Consider the following 22,184-nt stretch of genomic DNA (forward strand, 5'->3'; position numbering starts at 1 on the left):
TGTTGCATTTAAAATATTTAAGAATTGTATATGCGAATTTTATAAACAACCACTTTGTTTTTGGACAACAAACTTAAATGAAACCAACCAATTGCTTTTAGAATACATACAAAAGGCGGTTGTTGTGCGAGGGGAAATTGATTTCCGACATTTCGCTCCGAATTCGTACCGAAATCGGAAAAAAAAAACATTGGTATATTCGAAGGCAAATTTACTTCCGATATTCTCTCCGAAATCTGACCGAATTCCCCAACGGACATCCGACATTTGGTTTGCTGGGTAGTTGTTGAAAGTGTGCGAGTGTGTGTGTTCTAATCTCGAATGGCACAAAAACTGCAGAAGTAGAAGAAAAAGGGAGATACTTTTTTGCAAAATAATTTGCACAAACACTTTTACACGTGAACTTACAAATGTGGCACCACCACACGAAATACTACATTGTTGTAGATCAGCAAACGTCTCTGCCACAAGGCAATCAGCGTATGTGCTGTTGCTGTCTTCATAAAGTTACTTTGCTAACTATTTATTCTTCTACTTCATGCCACTCACATGATGAGTAGATTCTCTATTGCTGCTGCAGTGGTGGATCCTCTACTACATGTTCGATTGCGAGAATATGTACCTAAAACATATGACGACATACATATTTGACGACGATCGTGTCCTAATTTTGTATTCACGTTGTATCGCAATATTTTCACAAAACTCTTCGGAGCAAGACAGCAGCGATGGAAACCAGCAACGCATTACCTCTCATGCATAATGTGTTGTGTGCAGTAACGCAAAAAGCATCTAACAATGTGCGTTTTACTTAATTTAGATGATGATGACGACGATCCTGTTTAAATTCTGCACGGCACAACACCCAACGTCGTAGTAACTAACGTAGGTCGTACATAGTATGCAAACAAACATACTTACATACCTACCAATCTTCTGTGTATACGTGCAACAATGATAGGCTTTTGTAAGCTCTTCGAGTCAGAAGTGCTCACCACAGACCATTTTCGTGGCAAGTGATACGCGAGTTCTCTCTTTCTTTGGGTTTGACGTTATTTAGCAACGATAAAAGGTAATTTGCCAATGACAAAGCTCAATTTTTTGGGAGCATCCCTGACTTCAGTGTACATATCTCCTCTCTATTTGCGATTCAAACATGACAATATTCTGATCACCCTTTCAGCAGATACCAGTCTGCAGAATTGGGGTGTGTGTGGCTGTGGGATTTGTATTCTTTCGCTCTATCGTTCGTTCTCTTCTCTTAGGTTTTTGCAAAATATTCTAAGTTGGTGTTCACTTGCTCTTTACCCCCTCTCACGAACTCAATCAAATTATTATTCTTTGATTCTTTCGTTTGTGTGTTGTTTTTTTTTTGTGTTTTGCACAAAAACATATATTTTGTAGATCTTTTTTGTGTTGTTCGTTTGTCATTGTTGTAGTTGCAACGTATATGTTGTTTATTAAATAATTTGCAATTTGTTGTTGGCGCTGCTGTTTTGCGCCAGCAGCAGCTGCGGCTGTTGTTGATGTAGTGATGATGATGATTATGATGATGTTGGTGGCGATGATGCCGTTGTCGTTAGTATGGCATTTGTTGTTGTACTTGGCTTGTTTGCTTTGGTTAGGTTGAATTGTTTTGTTGCTATTTTTTTAGTTAGTCGTCGTAATCAAGAACTTTATTTGGCCGCCTGAAGATTGCGTTCAGTTCTTTTCTAATCGGCGTGCGGTGTAATTCTATTGAGTAATCGTTTGTTAGTGGTGCTGCAGATTGTGCGCTAATTTGCTGAACACTTCGTTTTGTTTTTTTTCTCTGTCACTTGTAATAAATGCATTATGCCAACATATATCAACACACAACCGAACAAAAATAATTAACACTACAACATATATACATACATACATATGTTCGTTCCTACCCTACTTGTACTTGAACTGAGAAATATTGAATATATCCATCAATTATTTTGCAAGCAATTTGAAATATTAAGGATAATTTTTGTGATTGGTTAATCTCAGCGGGAAAAGGAACAAGAGCAAAAACAAATTGGCTAGTGTTTGTGTGTTCAAACCAATTAATTAATAATTGAATTGTTTATACCTACAAAAAATAATGATAACAGCAATATCAAATTTGATAAATACTTAAATAATATTAATTAAAAAAGTAAGTTTTGTTTAAGTGTAAAAGCTGTCAAGCTGCCTATTTGGATGCTTGAAACCTGTAAAAAAATTTAACGAAAAGTACCTATAAAGCTTAAATTTTCGAGAGATACCTAATAATGCAAGAAATATTATTCAATTCGTAACACACGTGTTTGGTATGAAAACATGCACAACTACTTATGTAGATACTTTGGTATGTAAGTTTCCAAGTACATACATACATACAGTAATGCCTCGATTTGTGTAATTAATTGGGGCCGGAAAAATTTCACTCAATGCAAAAAGAACGCAAACGCAATCAGCGACGAAATTCCAAACCATAGGGTAAGTGCACCTAATGTCGGCATGTACCAGTAGTCGGCACCTTTTGAATTTGAACTCAAGTAACTAAAAATTAAGAAAACAAAATAGGAAAATAATCTTAAAAATGCTTCAACAATATTGTCAACTAACTTTATATAAAATTTCATTGAGCTAGGACCAATTATTATATCGAAATTTAAGTTTTTGTCAGTGAGGGTTTTTCACCACAACCGAAAATGCATGTTTCTTAAGAAAAAAATTGTGGAGATGTTAACCTTATAAGCTCTGTAATTATTTTAAAATGAAGAAATTTTCCACAAAATTTTTGTTATGTAGGTAGAAAACTGTTAAAAGAACACTTTAGAAAAAGAAATTTTTAAAAAATATTTATAATTGTGCAATTTTTGCAGATGCCGACTTTAGGGACAAAAAAATATAAAATTTGCCTGAAGTCGGCATGGGGTTATAGACATTGATTTTTATCGATTACTTTTAGCTAAAAATTAAAAAAAATACCAAAGAAATACTTTAGAGGCTAATTAATAAAAAAAATAGTTTCAATTGGAAAGGAACTTTAGCGATTTTAAGCAATATTAGCCATGATTTGAAGTACGTACGTTGTGGGGTACCGGCAACTGGGTAATAGATGCCGACTACTGGTACGAACTAATTTATTTAAACAATATGTTTAAATTCCCTTATTTTTTGAAGTAAAATCAATAGAAATGTATACAAATAAACTAGAAATGTATAAATAAGTAATGCTTAAGCTATAGTTCTTTCAAATATTTAAGAAAAAATGTAAAGTATGCATTTTTTCTTTATTTAAATATAACATGCCGACTGCTGGATCATATCATGCCGACTATTGGGGAATGGTGCCGACTACTGGTAAAAAAGCAGTATTTCACTAAAATTGTATTTTTTGCATGTTGAACAGAAATAATCAAAAAAATTGTTTATATAATCTAAAACTACACAAAATAACGAATCATAACAACTTAAATTTAATTTGATTGGATATTTAGACTCGGAATGACATACGGCTGAAGATACGAGAATCCTTAAAGTGCCGACTACTGGTGCACTTACCCTATCTATTTTTGATGATCCAAATCCAAAGACCCCAAATCTAGGTATTAGTGTACAAACATTTCCGTTTTAGTTACTAGACCAAGTACCTTATCATAAAGCCATTGTAGGAATGATTGTGTTGCTATCGTGGTTTCAATCTGTCAATTTTTTGTTATTGTGAATAAATTTTTTGAAAACGTAAACAAGCATTTTGACATAATGAAGAATTTTCGGCCAAAAATTAGTGGTTGTTGTGCTACTTACGTTAAATAGATCTTTGTTGCAATAAATAAGGTGAACTAGTAAATACAACAACAAAACTATCCCTCAAGCAGTCAATGGCTGACTTCATAAATGCAGTATGATGCGTCAAAAGACATCGTCGCGACTTCATAAATGCAGCATGTCTTTTTATTGACATCGTCCCAACTTCATGTCACGCGACACATCACACTGCGCAGCAATTGCCGAATTTATGCAGTGTTTCCAAGTGGACTGCACGCCAATTGATATTTCTTTAGTACTGTTATGCCAACTGACATTTGCTCTCTTTTTTGACAATGTCAGTGTTGCCACACATATTTACTTCATTTTTATGATATTGTCATTTTTTGCAATGTAAATATTGCATTTATGAAGTCAACCAATATTTTTGTTTACGTTTTCATATGATCAATTCACAATAACAATAAATTTAACAGATTGCGTGAAATCAGCTGGCCTTGTTGTTTCACCTTAGGTATTAGAATATTTTATTTAATATTTAAAGCAGAAAGAATACGAGGGCAGTTCGGAAACTTCTTAGCCTAGCACATAAAGCGCGGTATAAACAGAAAAAAGTTAAGTGTTTTGGAAACTTCCATCTCTGTTATGAACACATGTTAAATTTTGTTTCGATCTGGCAACTCCTTCATATAGAAACTGGTGTTCACAAAAGACGCATCCGCAATTTTTTTACAATGGAAAAATTAGAAAAGCGTGCTATCATTAAATATTTACATCAAAAAGGTTTATCGGGACAAGAAATTCATAATGATATGGTGCATGTGTTAGATGAAAGTGCTCCTTCATATGCAACAGTAAAAAATTGGGTTGCTGAATTTAAACGTGGTCGTACAAGCATTGAAGATGAACCACGTAGTGGACGTCCAAAACAGCAACAACAACAGAAATTGTAGCCAAAGTGTATGATATGGTATTAAATGATCGACGAATAAAAGTGCGTGAAATTGCTAATATCATGGGCATCTCAAATGATCGAGTCCATTTAATTTTGCATGAAGAACTACAGATGAAAAAGCTTTCTGCAAGATGCGTGCCGCATTTGTTAACAGTCGATCAAAAACGCATAAGAATGAACATTTCTCAAGCTTGTTTGGATCGTTTTAAGCGAATTAAAATTGATTTTAAGCGTCGTTTCATAACTGTTGATGAGACATCGATCCACCACTATACTCCATAGACAAAAGAACAATCCAAACAATGGACTGAAGCTAGAGGAAGTGCCCCAAAGAAGGCAAAAACAATTCAATCGGCTGGTAAGGTTATGGCAACGGTTTTTTGGGACTTCAAAGGTATTTTATTGATTGACTATCTGCAAAAGGGTAAAACAATAAATTCAGAGTAGTATTGCAACCTTTTGGATCAATTAAATGTACAAATTCGAGAAAAACGTCCTGGCTTACAACACAAAAAAATAATTTTTCATCAAGACAACGCACCAGCGCACAAGCGCGTTTTAACAATGGCTAAAATCAACGAATTTAAGTACGAGTTGCATGACCACCCACCTTATTCTCCTGATTTAGCTCCCAGTGACTTTTACTTGTCCCCAAATCTAAAAAAATTCTTTGCTGGCAAGCGTTTTACCTCAAATGAAGATGCAATTACAGTTGTAAACCACTATTTTGAAGACCTTGAGGAAAACTATTCTAATCAAGGGATAGAATTGGTAGAAAAGCGTTGGACTAAGTGTGTTGAAGTTTCAGGAGATTATATTGAAAAATAAAAATATTTTTGAAAAACCAAAGACCTAAAGTAATAAAGACCTGACAAAATGCATGCAACAAAAAAATGTTTACGAAACTTTGTATAGAAACATTACCCTTAACAGGTTGCAGTTAATTCAAAATCGCAACCAAGGAGGAACATTTCATGTAATGGTAGCAGAAACGATATTTATGAATTCAAGGATCTATTCAAGAATAATTCTATGTCAATTGGATCGGTAAATTCGGTTAAATACGTAAAAATGTATAAAAGAAAAAAATGTTATATCACCATATCGTGATATAACATTATGTTAAATTCAAAAGCCATTCACTGAAGAATGATAGCAAACAAAATGTCTTATCTTGTTGTATTTATGTCTTTGGAAAAACTAACTATTCTCTTTCATTGATAGGCTAAGAAGTTTCCGAACCGCCCTCGTATTACTTTTTTCCTGATGTTCATTACATATTTCAATTTTTTAAACATATGCAAAGTTTGTCAAAATAATTCTTAAAAATAATTATTAAAAAAATACAGCGAACTTCTCTATTACGCAGCACTTGGGCACCCACGAATTACTACGTTATAGAGAAAAATCGTTATAGAGAGATTATTTTATGTGCAACTTCGTTATGGAGAAGTATCCGTTACAGGGAAGTTCGTTAAAGAGAAGTTTGACTGTAAATACAAAATTCGTAAATGTTGTTATGGATCAAACAGTCTTCAAGTTGATTTTTCGCTGGAACACAGGCGTGTTCAGAATTGGTGTAAGTAGAGTTGCTAAATCTAGTGGACTGGTTCAGTACCATAGTTCGTTTGTGTATGAGTTATTTCATAAAAACAAAGAGATAATATAACTCATTCGCAGTCCTTCATACAAACGACCGGTGTCGACTAAACTATGTATATAGTGAACTATGTCGTTCAAACGAACTAGATTTTAACAACTATAGGTGTAACGTATTTTTATACCCTCCACCATAAAATGGAGGGTATAATTATCTTTTTATGCCAATCCTTTTGTAACACATCGAAATATTCGTCGGAGACCCTATAAACAAAGACATACAACTATAAAGAAAAGACAAAATGCATGCAACAAAAAACTGTTTATGAAACAATGTATAGAAAATTACCCTTAACAGAAACAAAGCTGGTTGCTGGTAACTTAAAATCGCAATCAAGAAGGAAAATTTCAAGTTATATTATTAGAAGCGAAATGTATGAATTCAATAAGAATTCCGTGTCAATTGGATCGTTAAATATGTACAAAACGTATAAAACAACATAATGTTATTTAACCATATCGTAAAATTGCATTATGTTAATTTCAAAAGCCATTCACTGATGAATGATAACAATAAAATGTCATATCTTGTTATATTTATGTCTTTGCTATAAAGTATATACCCAGCAAAGGTCGGATGTCCGACACATCTAAACAATTTCTTAAATGAAATCGTTCAGATTTCCGATTTCTATACCATATTTCGTAGGGAAATGCGTTCAGATTTCGTTACGAATTCGGAGCGAATGTCGGAAGTAAAATTCCCTTCGAATATACCAATGTTTTTTTCCGATTTCTGTACGAATTCGGAGCGAAATGTCGGAACCAAATGTTCCTTCGTCACTTTGTGTAACAACAAAGAGTTCTCGTTTTAGTTTGTTGCCGAATTGGTTTTAAAACTCGCTTATACAATTTTTAAATATAAATGCAACATATAATAAATAATTCAAGCTAGTGCTGATAGACTCAACATATTCGTACATAAAGTTTACATTGTTCTACTATAACTAAAAAGTAATAAAGACAGTGAAAATCATTAGAAACGATATTTCTATACAAAACAACAAAGAAAAATTGATCAATAAACAAGTAAGAACGGCGTTAAGTTCGGCCGGGCCGAACTTGTTATACCCTCCACCACAAGTTGTATTGAAGTGAAATGGAATAATTAGTTTCCTTTCGTGTATGAAGAAGAGTTAATACTAAATTTCAGCAATTTCGGTAAAACAATGTGAGGCACCATTCTATGGGGGCTACTTCAAAACGTCGATCTATACCGACAAATTTCTGACGGAAAGTTTTTAGGCTCAAAGAAGACTAAATACAAAATTTCCTATATTTCGGTAAGAAAATGTGGCTAAAACTTAAAAAATACCGAAAATCAAGAAGTACGCTTCTATGGGGATTTAGAAAGATGTGGACCTATACAGATAATACTCTTCCGGAGTATTTTATAACTCTTGGAAGACGAAATAACGAATTTCAGCCATTTCGGTTGGATATTGACGTCACAATTTTCAGTATTACGAAAATCGGGAAGTACCTTTCTATGGGGGCTATATCGAAACGTGGACCTATACCGACGAATTTTAGTCAGAAATGGGGCAATATGAAAGCGTGGACCTGTACAGACATATTTCTGGCGAACAGTTTTATAGCACATTGAAGACTAAATACCAAATTTCAGCCATTTTGGTGGAATATTAAAGACACAACCTTCAAAAAAATCAGGTACCTCCCGATGGGGGCTATATGAAGGCCTGGACCTATACCGACAAATTTAAAGGGGAAGCTTGAGTACCCCCAACGAAGTCTAAATACCAAATTTCAGCCATTTCGGTGGAATATTGAGGCCACAACGTTCAAAATACCGAAAATCGGGAGGTACCGTTCTATGGGGGCTATATGAAGGCATGGGCCGATACCGACAAAGTTCTGGGGGAAAGTTTTATACCACCAACGTAGACTAAGTACCAAATTTCAGCCATTTTGGTAGGATAATGAAGCTAAAACCTTAAAAATACCTAAAATCGGGAGGTACCGTTCTATGGGGTCTATATGAAGGTGTGGACCGATACCGACAAAATTCTGGGGCAAAGTTTTATACCCCTAAAGAAGACTACGTACCAAATTTCAGCCATTTTGGTAGGATAATGAAGCTAAAACCTTCAAAATACCGAAAATCGGGAGGTACCGTTCTATGGGGGCTATATGAAGGTGTGGACCGATACCGACAAAATTCTGGGGGAAAGTTTTATACCCCAAAAGAAGACTACTAACCAAATTTCAGCCATTTTGGTAGGATAATGAAGCTAAAAACTTAAAAATAACGAAAATCGGGAGGTACCGTTCTATGGGGGCTATATGAAGGTGTGGACCGATACAGACAAAATTCTGGGGGAAAGTTTTATACCCCAAAATAAAACTACGTACCAAATTTCAGCCATTTTGGTAGGATAATAAGGTAAAACCCTAAAAATACCGAAAATCGGGAGGTACCGTTCTATGGGGGCTATATCAAAACGTGGACCGATATATCCCAGTTTCAATACCAACCATCCTGCAAGTAATAAAAGCTTTTGTACCAAATTTGGACTCTCTATCTTTAAAATTGCGAGCTGTATCTTGATTTCAACAGACAGACGGACGGACGGACTGACGGACGGACGGACAGACGGACATGGTCAAATCCATATGATGGAGGGTATAAAAAGGCGTCAGAGAAAAACTTTTCCTTCAATTTTCATACGACATTATTCCGTAATCGTTCAGAAATCTGTAGGAATTATGTCAAACACTTTATATACAGATATCTGACGTAGCGTCCGAATTTCGTACCGATTTCGTTACGATATCGGTACGATTGGTTTGCCGGGTACATACATACACATGTATATTCTTGACCAGCATATAATTCTAAGTCGAAATAACGATGTCTAGCTGATAGCTGATACAAAATTTCTATTACACGTAGGATGTTTGGTATTGAAAATGAACTATATCGGTCCTCGTTTTTATACAGCCTCCATAGACATAACGGTACCACCCGATATTTGGTATTTTTAAGGTTATAGAAATTTGTTGCTCTAGGTTCACGTTTTGATATAGCCCTCATAAAACGATACCTCCTGACATCGAAACGGCTGAACTAGGGATAGTCAGGTGGTTTCAACTTTGGATGTTTTAAGCGGGGTACAAATGATCAGTTTTGACTATCAGTTTTGCTCAAATAATCGTTTGTGGTCGTTCACTTTTGACAGTCATGAAGCAACCACAAAATGTTTTGGTGTTGCTGGGCAGTTTGAAAGTAATCGATATTTGCTGGCAAAAAAATCAATGGCACTAAAATTCAATATTTATAGATAGTTTTGTCTATCGGTATAATCCGACCAAAAAACCTTAACGTAAAATCTATTCGAATGAATAGAAATTACGCAACTTTTTTGGTGTTGTGGATGTGAGAAAGTAGTTGTGAAAAAGCAGTAGTAGTAATTTTTGAGTAAGATACGGAAAACGGCATATCTAGGGCACATTATGCGAAACCGTAAATACATCATTCTCCAGGAAAAACTTCAAACAGAAGGAGGACGTACCAGAGGAAGAAAGAGAGTCATGAATATACAGCAATGGACATAATTCCAAAACACAGAAAATTTAATAAGCATAGCGAGAAATAGAGATATATTTTCCTATTTTGTTAATAATTTATAGAAACATAAGTATGTAACGAATATGCAATAAAGAAGAAAGAGGAAAAAGAAAGTAATTTTTGAAAAATAAAACGGTTTTATTGCATTTTTGTGTCTTCTTATTAAATGAAACCAATTATTTTTTCTTCATTGTGTTTCTGTGAATTTCTAATTTCAACAAAAACAGAAATATCCGCCATTTACACTTCCAAATTAATGGTGATGACAAAATATCGATAGCTATCGATACTTTGAAATGAAATATCGAAGATATCTAATGTTCGGAATTTCGATAGTTTGCCTGCTCTATCGTGTGTATCAGTACAAAGGGTCAAAAACTGGAAAATCGGCGAATAATCGATGTCTGCGGTTGTCGAAAGTCGAGTTTTCAGTGGGGTACACACGATCAGTTTTGACTGTCAGTTTTGCTCAAATAATCGGTTGCTTGCCAGTGTGGCCGTTCATTTTTGTCAGTCATCAGGCAACCACAAAATATTTTGTGGCTGCTGGACAGTTTGACATTTATCGATATTTCCGAAAAATCGGCAGTCAAAACTGATCGTGTGTACCCCGCTTTAGGAGAACTGAAACAACCAACAAACCGAAAAATCGCATTTGTAGTTTTAGCCCAAAATCGAAAAGTCGAAAAATCGATTAGACTGATCCAGTCATTTGTTATTTAGTATTCGCTAGAGGGATAACACTCCTTCAGAGAATTGTTGGTATAAATTCACGATTTCATATAGCCCCATGTAACGGTACCGCCCGATTTTTTTATATTTTGTGGGTTCTTTTTCATTTTCGAACCCTTAGAAATTACTGTATCTCAGGTATTTTGCGAAATTAAAAAAAGTTCTGACTGCTTATATATATGAATTATTCGAAACATTTTAGTTATACATTTGACCGGTTCCAGTACGAGGGTATTTAATTTCCTAAATTACTAATAACTTTTATAATAACCTTGTGTTCGAAACCTGAAAATAGTTTAACTGTACGTTCCTTCATTAGAAAAATGAAAAGCCATATTACGTGAAAATAAGGAAAAACGTTGCTCTTATGTAAAATCAAGCACATTTTTATCTCTGTTGCATTTTCTTTTTGGTAAATATGTGTATCTATTCCTAAAAAATTAATAACTTGTGAAAGAGAGAAGAGATAAATTAAAGGCGTCAACATGCCACAAGAGGGGACAATGGAATTCATAATTTTTACTTACAAACAACGATTTATTTATTGCACAAATCGTGTACAAAAAACAACAACAATAATAATATCATATTCAAGCACTCAAAATGTAAAACGAACATGGAAACGTTTTTATTTTTTGGTTGTGGGAGGAGGAGGAGGCTGTAAGGGAGTGCAACCTTTATCGAGCAGTAGGAACCCAACATCACATCATCATCATCGTCATTACCAACTAACAGGCAGCAAACGCCGAGTGAACGAACAACAGCAGTGTATGCGAGTGAGTGACGACAATAACGACGACAAATTAAATTTGCACAAGTGTGTAAAAAGAACAAGAGCTAGCCCTAAAACGATAAACACCGACTCAGATTCACATTGCGATTCTGAATTTCGATCGGAAGTACATTCGGTTTCGGTATTTTATAACGCATTCATACAAACGCACACACACACGCTGACAAGCATGCATTCAAATACCTATAAAATCTTAAAAAATGTAAAATGAAACCTTAATTATTGACCCCCCTAACGTCAACACCGTTCCTCTTCCCAATGGGCACCAACAGCTCAAACGATCATCATCGCAAAATCGAAAACAAAAAATTAAAACTAATTTTGACAAGAGCAAGAGCAGCAAACAACTGCTGCTGCTACGACACACTGACAGCGACGATGACTGACTGTGACGCAGCGGCCAAACAAACGAAAATGCCAAAAATAAAAGTCGCAAATTTACAATAACAACAAAAACAAACTAATGAATAACGACCATCCAAAAACAAAACCAAAGCAAACGAAATGAACACCAAAAAAATATGCGCTTATGGGTCGTAAAGCTGACCTTCAAACATCTACATTTGCCAAACACTAAAATGACAACAACAACAGCAGGCAGCAGCAGCTACAATAACAACGTTATAAAAAAGAGCAAAAAATACATTTTGAACGAATTAATAAAACAAAATCAAATCCGAAAACAAAAAAATTGCACAAAGTTTTTATGGGCTTGCTTCGCCCATTTTAAAGTTTTGTGTTTTTATTTTCGCGCGCTGGTTTCTATGTGTTTGCCTATGTGTGTGTGTGTGTTTATTCGATCGTTATTCAGTTGGTTGGGTGTAATTTCAAATACAAAATAAAAATTGGGCACCAATAAATTTTACGAGTTACTAAAAACGAGAACTGTACTGAATACAAACAGGCATACATAAATACATATGTATGTATGCATATATGTATGTGTGTAGATTGTACGATCTGTTTTCGTGGGAGCATTCAAAAGTCCTCTTTGTCGATAATTCCGTCTATCCAAAATCCTGTGGGATAATTTAGAACTTTATGGAAACCAAATTAATAACACAAGTATTATGCAGGAACTAAATATTATATCCTGCATAATAATTGTTAGAAGATAAAGTGGTAACCAACTTCCAAATGATTGTAGGTGTTCCGACCTCAATAAGGGAGCGAAAACACGAAGTAGGAATGAACGTCTCAAACTTCATCGTGCATTCATCATTTACCTATAGGCACCATCACGCCTCGAAATAGTTTTATGTGTAATTTATGAAATTCGAATTATCGCATTTGTAATTCGAGTTTTTCTATTTGTAATTCAAACTTTTCCATTTGAAATTCGAATCATTCCATTTTAAATTCAAAACAAAAAATAAAAACAAATTTATTGGTTTTATATGTGGTTTTTCGAATTAAAAATGAAAAAATTCAAATTATTCCATATTCGAATTACAAATGAAAAAATTCGAATTTCAAATGGATTGATCCAAATTACAAAATAAAAACAAATCCAATGACAATTGAAATGTTTCAAATTACAAATGGAATTATCGAATTATAAATGAAATGTTTGGAATTACAACCAAAATGTTTCGAATCATATCTTGTGTTGTACTCACGTTTAAATCCCAGACATAGGAAAAAGAAAATATATACGATGGAATGTTCTCATCTGTTTCGGTAGAAGCACATTTTTACAACAGAAGTAAGATACATATATTTTTCTTGTTTGAGTGATTTTACTGAAGTCATTCAAACCTAAAATTAAAAAAAAATTAGAGATTATCAAGAATTTTTCCGACCAAAAAATGTGTTCGGTTTCGATTTGTTGTAACCTACGAATGATGATGTAAAAAATATACAAAATATCAATTAATTTGTTAGAAACTAATCAATAAATTATTTTCAAAAGCCGAACCAGCTGAAGATGCCACAACTTTTTGTGCGACATCTGTTAGTATGAAAAAAATGAAAGCTCCCGTTGTATATTCCTTTATGTCCCAGTTCAAATGGGAATTATAGGCAAAGACAAGGCATTTGAATACTCTTAGTACATTCCTAACAAAATACTCTTAGTACATTCCTAACAAATCCCTGACTTTGGATGAATGTAAAATTGATGATTAAATTTTTATCGCATATCTAAATTTTTCCACAAAATTCGTAAATTACAAAAAATTCGATTTTTTTGAATTGCTTGCGTTTTAGGCCAATTGCGAGGAAATGCATAGGCCATATAAAGCTTTATAAGCATGGAATGATAGATAACAGACAATACTATAACATGTCTTTAAATGTACTTTACCCAGGACTGTGACCTAAGGTCTGTTAAAATTAAACGCTATTCGGAATATTTCGGTTCTGAAAAAATGTCTATAAATTTGATTGCTTGAGTGGAGTATTCCCCCATTGGCTCAACTTCATTTATTACCCTCTATTACAGAGAGTAATGTTTTTCAAAACGAACTGACAATGTTGCAAAATTTTACTGATCAATTTCTATAAATTGTGGTTTAATACGCCGTTCCGAGTCTACGATAAAAACAATGTCTCACATCACTCAGCTAAAATAGAATCTGGTTGAACTCATGTATATGAGTTATGGAGAATGAATAAATTATTCCATATTCTGATTTTTAGAAAAAATCCAAAATTATTTTGTTAAACTACACCTTCACACTTTATTGTGAAGATACCTAGTATAGAGCCTTCCCTAGCCCACGTACTTTATTACGATATTCCCCCAAAATACGATATGTGGGAACCTAAGAAACATTTGAAATTTAAATGATCCATTAATATATAGGCTAGGGTTATGACTTTTTGACATTTTGGGTTGAACTTTTGCCTATTAATGCCTAAAATAACATTAATTCCATTTTATTATAAAAGAGGATCCGCACAAACCACTTTAAAAGAAACGTTTTTTTCTTTTTTTGAAAAAATTCTATGAAATGAAAAATGTTTTTTCTCAAAAAATGATTTCCTGTTGCACGAATGAATGGCCCTTTTGTCTATTAATGACTAAAATAACTTTTATTCCATTTAAATTGTAAAAAAGGTCCCGCACAAACCACTTTTAATTTTTATGATATATGAAATAAAGTTATATCTTCTATATATATAAAAATGGTGTAAAAAATGTATAGTAATTCATAAAATGAGAACGGCTGGGCCGATTTCTGTAAAATTTTTTGCCAGTTATTCGTATTTTCGAGGAGAAGGTCTTTACGGAAGAAAATTTTGGAAAATCTCTCTGGAAAAGTCGGAAAATTGGAAAAATCGAAAATTAAGTTTTTGTATGAAATTTTATTCCTTAATAGCGAGACGAAGCTCGCCGGGTCCGCTAGTATAATATAAAATTATATATATGTAATAATACGATGATAAAATCTGTGAGAAACAAACGGTTATGTCATTTTGATTATGTCATGTGCCCCTATACCTTGTTTTCAGTTAAATATCTGCTTACAGTGACTTCAAAAATTGTCAAAACTTCTAAAAAATAAAAACTTTAAAAGCTTTTTGTGCGGAACCTTTTCGTCGCATCACTTTATAATTAATATTTTATGTATTCATAGATAAAAACTCATCAAAATATCATACAGGGATACGAGGTTGTAAAAAAAGTCATAACCCTGATATAGGCCATAAAATACCCAAAATCGGCCAAATATAAATTTTCGTAAAGCGCACCTTTGGCGCCACACAAATTAATTTGGATCGCTTGGGTGGCATGGGTTAACGTTAACCGATCCCCATGAAATTTCGTGTTTAAGGTTGGGAAAAACAAAAAAACATTTTTGGGACAGTCTAATGTATATACATTAGGGTAAGGCGATTTAAACATGTTAGGGGGGCGCTACGCGTTTCTGATTACTGGGATCTTTTGATGTAACAGCCAAACCTTTGAGATTTTCGATCCAGTACTAAGACGAAAATTGTAGCCAAGGCAACAATTAATAACTCTCTAGTACACTGCAAAAGCATTGATGAACATTTTGTTATTTTATTTAATATATTTATGAAATTCTGGAATTTTATCCTCTACGGCGTATGAATTATAAAAATTATTTTATTTGTGATACCTCCTAGCGTATGACTTTAATTAATTCACCTTATTTCAGTAGTACTTTGAATGATTTTATAGTAAAATCCCAAAAATCAGAAACTCGAACTCGCCTATTAAGATTGTCTTCCTCTATACAAATCGCAACAACCTAATATACATATTTTAAAAGATACAAATGCCAAAATTGCCAGCACAATCCGAAATGTAACATGTATTCTGCATAGAAAATTCCTAACATACGGAAGACTATCTAGAATCCAATACATAGGTAGGTAGGTTGATACACACAAAAATTTCAAGGACCCTAACATGAATTCTAATGATCGTCCTCCATGCAAGCGGAAGTGATGTTAATTTTGCCATTTCGCTTTTACTCATAAAGTATGCCATGATCTTGGCTTTAGACATTTTAGCAAGCGGGCGACGTCATCGTAACGCATTCTAAGCATGCATAAAATGTGATTGTATTGTGGTCGTTCGTAGTACATACTAAGCAAGGTACAATGCGACGAAGCTGTTCTCGCATTGGACCCATGTGAACATAGTGTAGATCGTTTTGAGAGTCCTCTGCCTCTATACTACGTATTTGCTTCACATGACTCAAAATGCACAGTCTCTTTGTTGGACTCTCCTCAATGACAGTTGCATTAAAATTGTTGAGCAGCACTGTTGTGTGCGGCTAATATTTGTTTGAATTTGGACACAATGTTCTTGTTAATTTTGCTCAGTTTTTTTCGGATACAATAGCGTATGACGACTGGCTATTGGTATCGTCACTTTTTGTCATCAGTTGGAACAACAACAACAACATCATCATCATCGCCACCAGCAACTTAGAACCAAGCAACAAACCGCATGGCGGTGGTCTCTGTTGTCGGCGTCGTCACCACTATTATCGCTGTTTGTCGTCTGTCGTAAACGACGCGATGCGAAACGATGTTATCATTAACGCCAATTTTTCATTTGCTCTCTGCAAAAATTAAGCTCGCTAAAAGGCGAATGTGCGGCGCTCGTCCCAGTATCTGTGGGTATACGATAATGAATGTTTGTGTGTGTGTACCATAGTTGGCGGTGTGTACGAATATTTACTGGTTCTATTGTTGCTGCTATTGTTGTACATTCGGTGATCGGTATCAAGGTTTTTTGGCAATTTGCTTCGTTGCTTTGGCTTCAGTCAGTTAGTTTGCGAGTCGCAACGTTGCGACGCTTCTATACGTTCTCTCGCACATCAACACGTAGCCCCCATACGCGTATGTATGTAAGTTTGTGTGTACATATGTATGTATTTACGTGATGTCTCTTTTGGCAATATAAGAGAGCCTAAGAAGATTTGCTCTTTTCAATAACAATAATAATGAAAAAAGTATTATTACTTTGGTGTTTTGCTTCTTTTCGCGATTCATCGGCGGTGTGCTCGCTTTTTTGGTATGTTTATTTTCTAGTGAGTTGCTGGCAGTGGGCCTGCCTCGTTTTCGTGTGATCGTTATAGTCGTCGTCGACTTCTATTTGCAAAAACACTCATACGCACATGCAAACCAACAAACGCAAATCTTCAAGTGGCTCTTACTAGAGGAGTATCTATCTCTTTTGTATGGGGAATGTGGGGATGGGTACACAAATTACTTCCACACTCAAACACACTGCTGTGCAAATATATAGGGTGTATGCGAATGTGTGTGCTACATCTTAAATCTATGTTTTGCACACATGCCCGCGCGATTTATGTTGGAATCGGACGGGCACACACATTCGTACAAATGTTTGTAAGACCATATGTTCGACTTTTTTAAATAGGAAATTCGTAAAATTTTTCTTATTGAGGCAGACCCACTCGTATGGCGGTCGCACCAACAACAATAGCAAAAAATATTTACCAAAAAAAAGCAGCAATGTGAGCGCAAATATGATCGCCGTTTGCTAAATAAAGTGGTGGTGGTGCTGCTGCTGCCGATATTCTCGCTCTCAAACACTAAATGAATTTGTAGTAGTTGGCGGCGGCGGTTCGCAACATTAAGTTGATCATAAAAGCATTAGTTACATATTTGTAATATAGCGCTTAACATAAGAAAATACAATTCGGAAATTCGGTAAAATTTTTGCAAAACAACAAAAACAAAAAGAAATTTTAAATAAAAAAGAATAAAATATGATAAATGAATTTAAATAAAAAAGTCAATTGAATGAATTGAAAATTAAATTTAAGAAATTGCTGTTATTGTTTATATCTAAAAATAGTTTAATGCAAAGGCAAATCAAATAAATAATCAAATGTATGTGCCGTACAAATGTCCATTCAATCAACTAATTAATTAAAAAATTGTGTCATATTTTTTTGTAGTTAGTTAGCAACAAAATCAACAATAATAGAAAAAAAAAATAAAAACTAACAAAATCAGCAGTTGCAAACAAAAACAAAAAAAAAACAAATTACAAATCCTCAAGTGCCTTATAACAACTATCTACCTACATATCTACACAGTTATCTTTAAATCTATGAAAACACATGGATAAATGATATAACACCACCACACTACATTATTTTCCTATACTATACCTACAAATGTACCTACACACAATTTCTGTATAAAAGAAATAAAATTACAAAACAAATAAAAAAAGAATCTTCAAAACAAGGAAAATCCAGAAAAAATCAATTTAAAAAATTTGTCAAAAAAAAAAAAAACATTTTTGGTGAAAATGTGCCGTTTAAAATTGATGGTGTAAACATTGGGAGGAGTTTTGAGTTTGTGAATTTGGTGCACTTCTATCTTCAACACATCATCATTAATTGGTTTAAAAAATTGCGAAACAAATCTGTGTGTTTTTGTGACCAACGAACGCCACAATTCCACAAATTGGCATTCAATTTTTTGAAACAAAAAGAAAAGAAAAAAAACACAAAAATTATTCATCTCCAGCTTTACAACACCAACAGTGTATTTATATATTTGGATTTTGACCCCTTCTGTTTGGATTAAAATCTGGAAAAATTACGGCCCTAAATTTGGATTACCTTTTTCAATTATATTTCAACCAAAGCAGGTGAGTTGCATCAACAACATTGTGTGTTGCAAAATTAATATTTTACAACTAAAAAGGCTTGATGTGGGCAAAAATTGACTTGGGTTCTGAAAATATTCACGTTTAAGTAGAAGATCAATTTTTACAAGAATATTTAGTGGAAAGAACTGAAAAAGTACCGTCATTAAAAATGAAAATATATATCCACAATTCTGCAATTGGGAAATGAAGAACCTAATAAAATACCGCTTAGACTTTAACTAAACTCCTGATCAGATAACAAGCAAAAGTCGATTTTCTACTTTTGTCATTCAACTTTGATCGATGAGTATGGTATTCCAAAATGTGTGCAATAACTTGCAAGTTCTTTTTACTTGCGAAGTTATCGAACAGACCTATTGTAAATGACCTTGAAATACAAGTCGACTTTCGGTTAGACAACCTTTGGTGCAGAAAACTTTATTACTTGATATCCACTTAAAAATTCAAGGAAATTTGTTTAAAACATTTGTAAAATAGACATATAAATGCCAATGTTAACTTATTTCTGGTGTTTGTTTCTGATCGCGAAACCGATTTGAATAGACCGTGATTTGGTTCGAAAACTCAAAATCAATTAATTTTTCAAAACCAAATGAGAGAAAAGATTAAAAATATTTGCCTATTAAATACATATGTATCCTCTATGCTGACATACATATGTATTTGAGGCATATTCAGTTTTTCTTTCCTCTATCAAGTAATCAAAATAATTATATTCCTGATTATCGTAAAATTCTATGTCGATTTAGAAATGTCCGTCCATCTGCGCCAACTACTGTAGCTTGCGATTTTTTTAATTTTGTATTATCATTGCCTATAAAGCATCCTCTCAGGTTTTCCAATATGTATACAGAGGTGTGCAAAATAAAAGCAGGCTGGTACGGCTGAAGTCTATTTGTAAACTATTGTGTCTGTTCCCGAACTTCAAAAATCTACTAATTTTTACTATTTTTTTTCGTTAACATAAAGGAAAACTTGTTATAGTAGAAAAAATGTGTAGATTTTTGCAAGTTCTGGAACAGACATTTTCTGTAACAATATTCAAAAAATTAAATTTTTATTCTAGATCTTTTTTGTTTTTTTTTTTAATTAGTTTGTTACATATAATTATTATTTGTATAGATAAAAAACTTTTGGTTAGCTAAAAATATTTAAAATAAAATATGTAGAGTATTATTTAGATATCACGATGACATTTTTGTTTGTAAAGTAGTCCGGTCAAAATAGACATTGAAATAGCAAAAATTCCCACAAAGCTGAATTTTGGTGGAGAGCTAGAGTTTGCCATTAGAAGCAACGTTCTAAAAGTCCCCATCGATCCCATGTGTGCAAAAAAAAATTATTCGGGGTCAAAGGTCAAAATTTAAGGGTTTTTAGGTTTTCGGATTTATTTTTTGAAAACGGTTGATCTAATCAAAAAGTGATTAAAGTAAATATTGTAGACAGAAAAATTATCTACAAGTTTGACCTTTATAATTTTTTTCCTACAAGGAACCATTCTTGAGATATAGCTGTTCTAAAAAACACATGAATTTTATGCACTTATAAGGGAAATATGCACATATTCAGACGAACCGGCTAAAATAAGCGAAGTAATCGGGTCTGTCCCCCAAAAATATATATATTTTCTTGAAGAGCGAGATTATAGCTATCTTCTAAAACAAAATCGGAGCTTGTTTAGTAGAGTTATTCAATGTTAGAGTCATTTTATGCAAAAATAGCCCATTTAACCCACATGTGTAATCGAAAGCCCAAAGGGAACGACCCCAACGAAAACTCTCCGATTTTTTTTCAAGTTTTGTCCGAAGGTAAGATTTGTTGCGCTGATTACGGAAATGTATAATTTTCAACGGTTGCGGATCCGGTTCGCCGGTTATTCGACCCGAAAGGCCAAATTTAAAAACCGGGTTAGACCCGGATCTACTGATCCGATTCCTGCAAAGTGGATATCGTCTCAAAGCTTACGGAAGTATCTACCACATAGTGTTGTTACTTTAACCGGTTCGCCTCATAATGTACTTACGCGGCTAATTTTTTATTTGACCTCTAGATCGCGATATCTCGAAAATGGTAAGTCTTTTTTAAGTATCATAAAGACCACTCTTGTAGACAATTATTGAATCTACAACTTTTACTTTAGCCGGATTTTGCTAAGTCTTACCGTTTTTGAGAAAAATTAAAAAAACTGAATAATGCCTCCAAAAATGACCTTTGACCCCGAATAACTTGTTTTGCACACATGGGATCGATGGGGACTTTAAGGACGTTGCTTCTAATGGCTAACCCTAGCTCTCCACCAAAATTCAGGTTTGTGGGAATTTTTGCTATTTCCCCCCTAAAAGCATGTCTATTTTGACCGGACTAAAGGTGTAATATGGACTTTTTTACAACGGCGTTTTTTTTTTACTCACAAGTGCCAACTTCTTGCGGGAACAAGTTTTTTTGTGATCAAATTCGCACTTGTTTTACAATAAATGAAAATGTAAGTTTGCATACACATTTTCTAAAATGTTGTTTATAATATTGTTATTTCTATATTAGATAAATCAGATAAATGTACAAATGTACAATTCAATCCAATAAATATTTTTAATAAAATTCCTAACCAATTAGTGAGAATCAAATCGGAATAAGTATTGAGAATTTCGGGCGAAAATATTCAGAACATCTATTAAAACATCAGAATAGTTTCTGATTTTGGGATAGAACATCTCGAATTTTTCAAAGTTGGTTCCGAAATTTTTCAGAATCTCGAAATAAATTTCCGAAAAGAATTCTATTTTCTGCAAGTTTTCGAATATTTCTTCAGAGTGTTGTCCGAAAATCTTACGAAACTCAAAATTTCCCTCAGAATTTTTCACAAAATTTCTTTCGAATTCTAAACGAATTAGTGTGGAAACTAGAATGTTCTTTTGGAAGTTCCCTCAACAAAACGTTCCGAATTCTGCCACCCGCTTCGCACAAAAAGGTACATGTGTTGCACTCGAATACGGAATCAGAAATGGTATTCGGTACGATCTCGGCAAAAATTGTTTAGTGGGCAGTCAGTTTAGAATCTAAACTTTAGATGCACAGTTTCAGAAGTAATATGTATGCACAGTCCAACTTCTCTATAACGAACATCTCTGTAACGAATATTTCTCTATAATAAATAAATTAGTAATTCATTGCCCCCAAAGCTACATTATAGAGAAGTTCTATAGTATAATTTGCTAATATTTATTGAGTTTGGAAGTGGGATTATGATATGTATTACATTTGATTTTCAAATTATTTAGGAAATTATTGTGATTTTTTATTATTATGATAATGTTGGATTCTTTATTATTATGATAAGTATCGGCCTCGGCGTCATACCTCCATTCGATAGTCCAAATGTTGAGGCATAATTGGGTTTCTATGCTGTTAATGTGCCGAAAAACATCATCCTCTAGCTCTTTAATTGTTGCTAGCTTATCAAAGTTCACTTTTTCATTTGACATCATCACTACATAAGACAACACGCCCAATGTCACATGTCATCTTCCAATATAGGCCATTAAAAGTTCTTCTGACG

The 22,184-nt window shown here is 33.8% G+C and overlaps 1 protein-coding gene across 40 annotated transcripts in view; it reads left to right on the forward strand.

Annotated features, from left to right (window-relative positions):
- fru (sex determination protein fruitless) overlaps positions 1 to 22,184 on the forward strand; it is an 805,497-nt gene that overhangs the window by 701,775 nt on the left and 81,538 nt on the right. For 3 of the 40 annotated variants that reach the window (XM_073957776.1, XM_073957695.1, XM_073957543.1), the window contains exons 1-2: positions 1,657 to 1,819; positions 17,904 to 18,607. The exons of 17 other annotated variants lie outside the window; for them this stretch is intronic. Coding sequence is in view for 3 of the 23 variants with exons in the window: in XM_073957827.1 (XP_073813928.1) it covers positions 16,822 to 16,823 (2 nt within the window). In the remaining 20 variants the exon portion in view is untranslated. Of the gene's footprint in view, positions 1 to 1,638; positions 2,165 to 16,205; positions 16,824 to 17,015; positions 17,155 to 17,402; positions 18,608 to 22,184 lie in introns of those variants that run through there. 20 more of the 40 variants (XM_073957802.1, XM_073957745.1, XM_073957588.1 and 17 more) reach the window with 17 other exon arrangements.

This window comes from Musca autumnalis, unplaced genomic scaffold (genome assembly GCF_047663935.1).
Source record: "Musca autumnalis isolate F117 unplaced genomic scaffold, ASM4766393v1 scaffold_1, whole genome shotgun sequence".
Lineage (NCBI taxonomy): Eukaryota > Metazoa > Arthropoda > Insecta > Diptera > Muscidae > Musca > Musca autumnalis.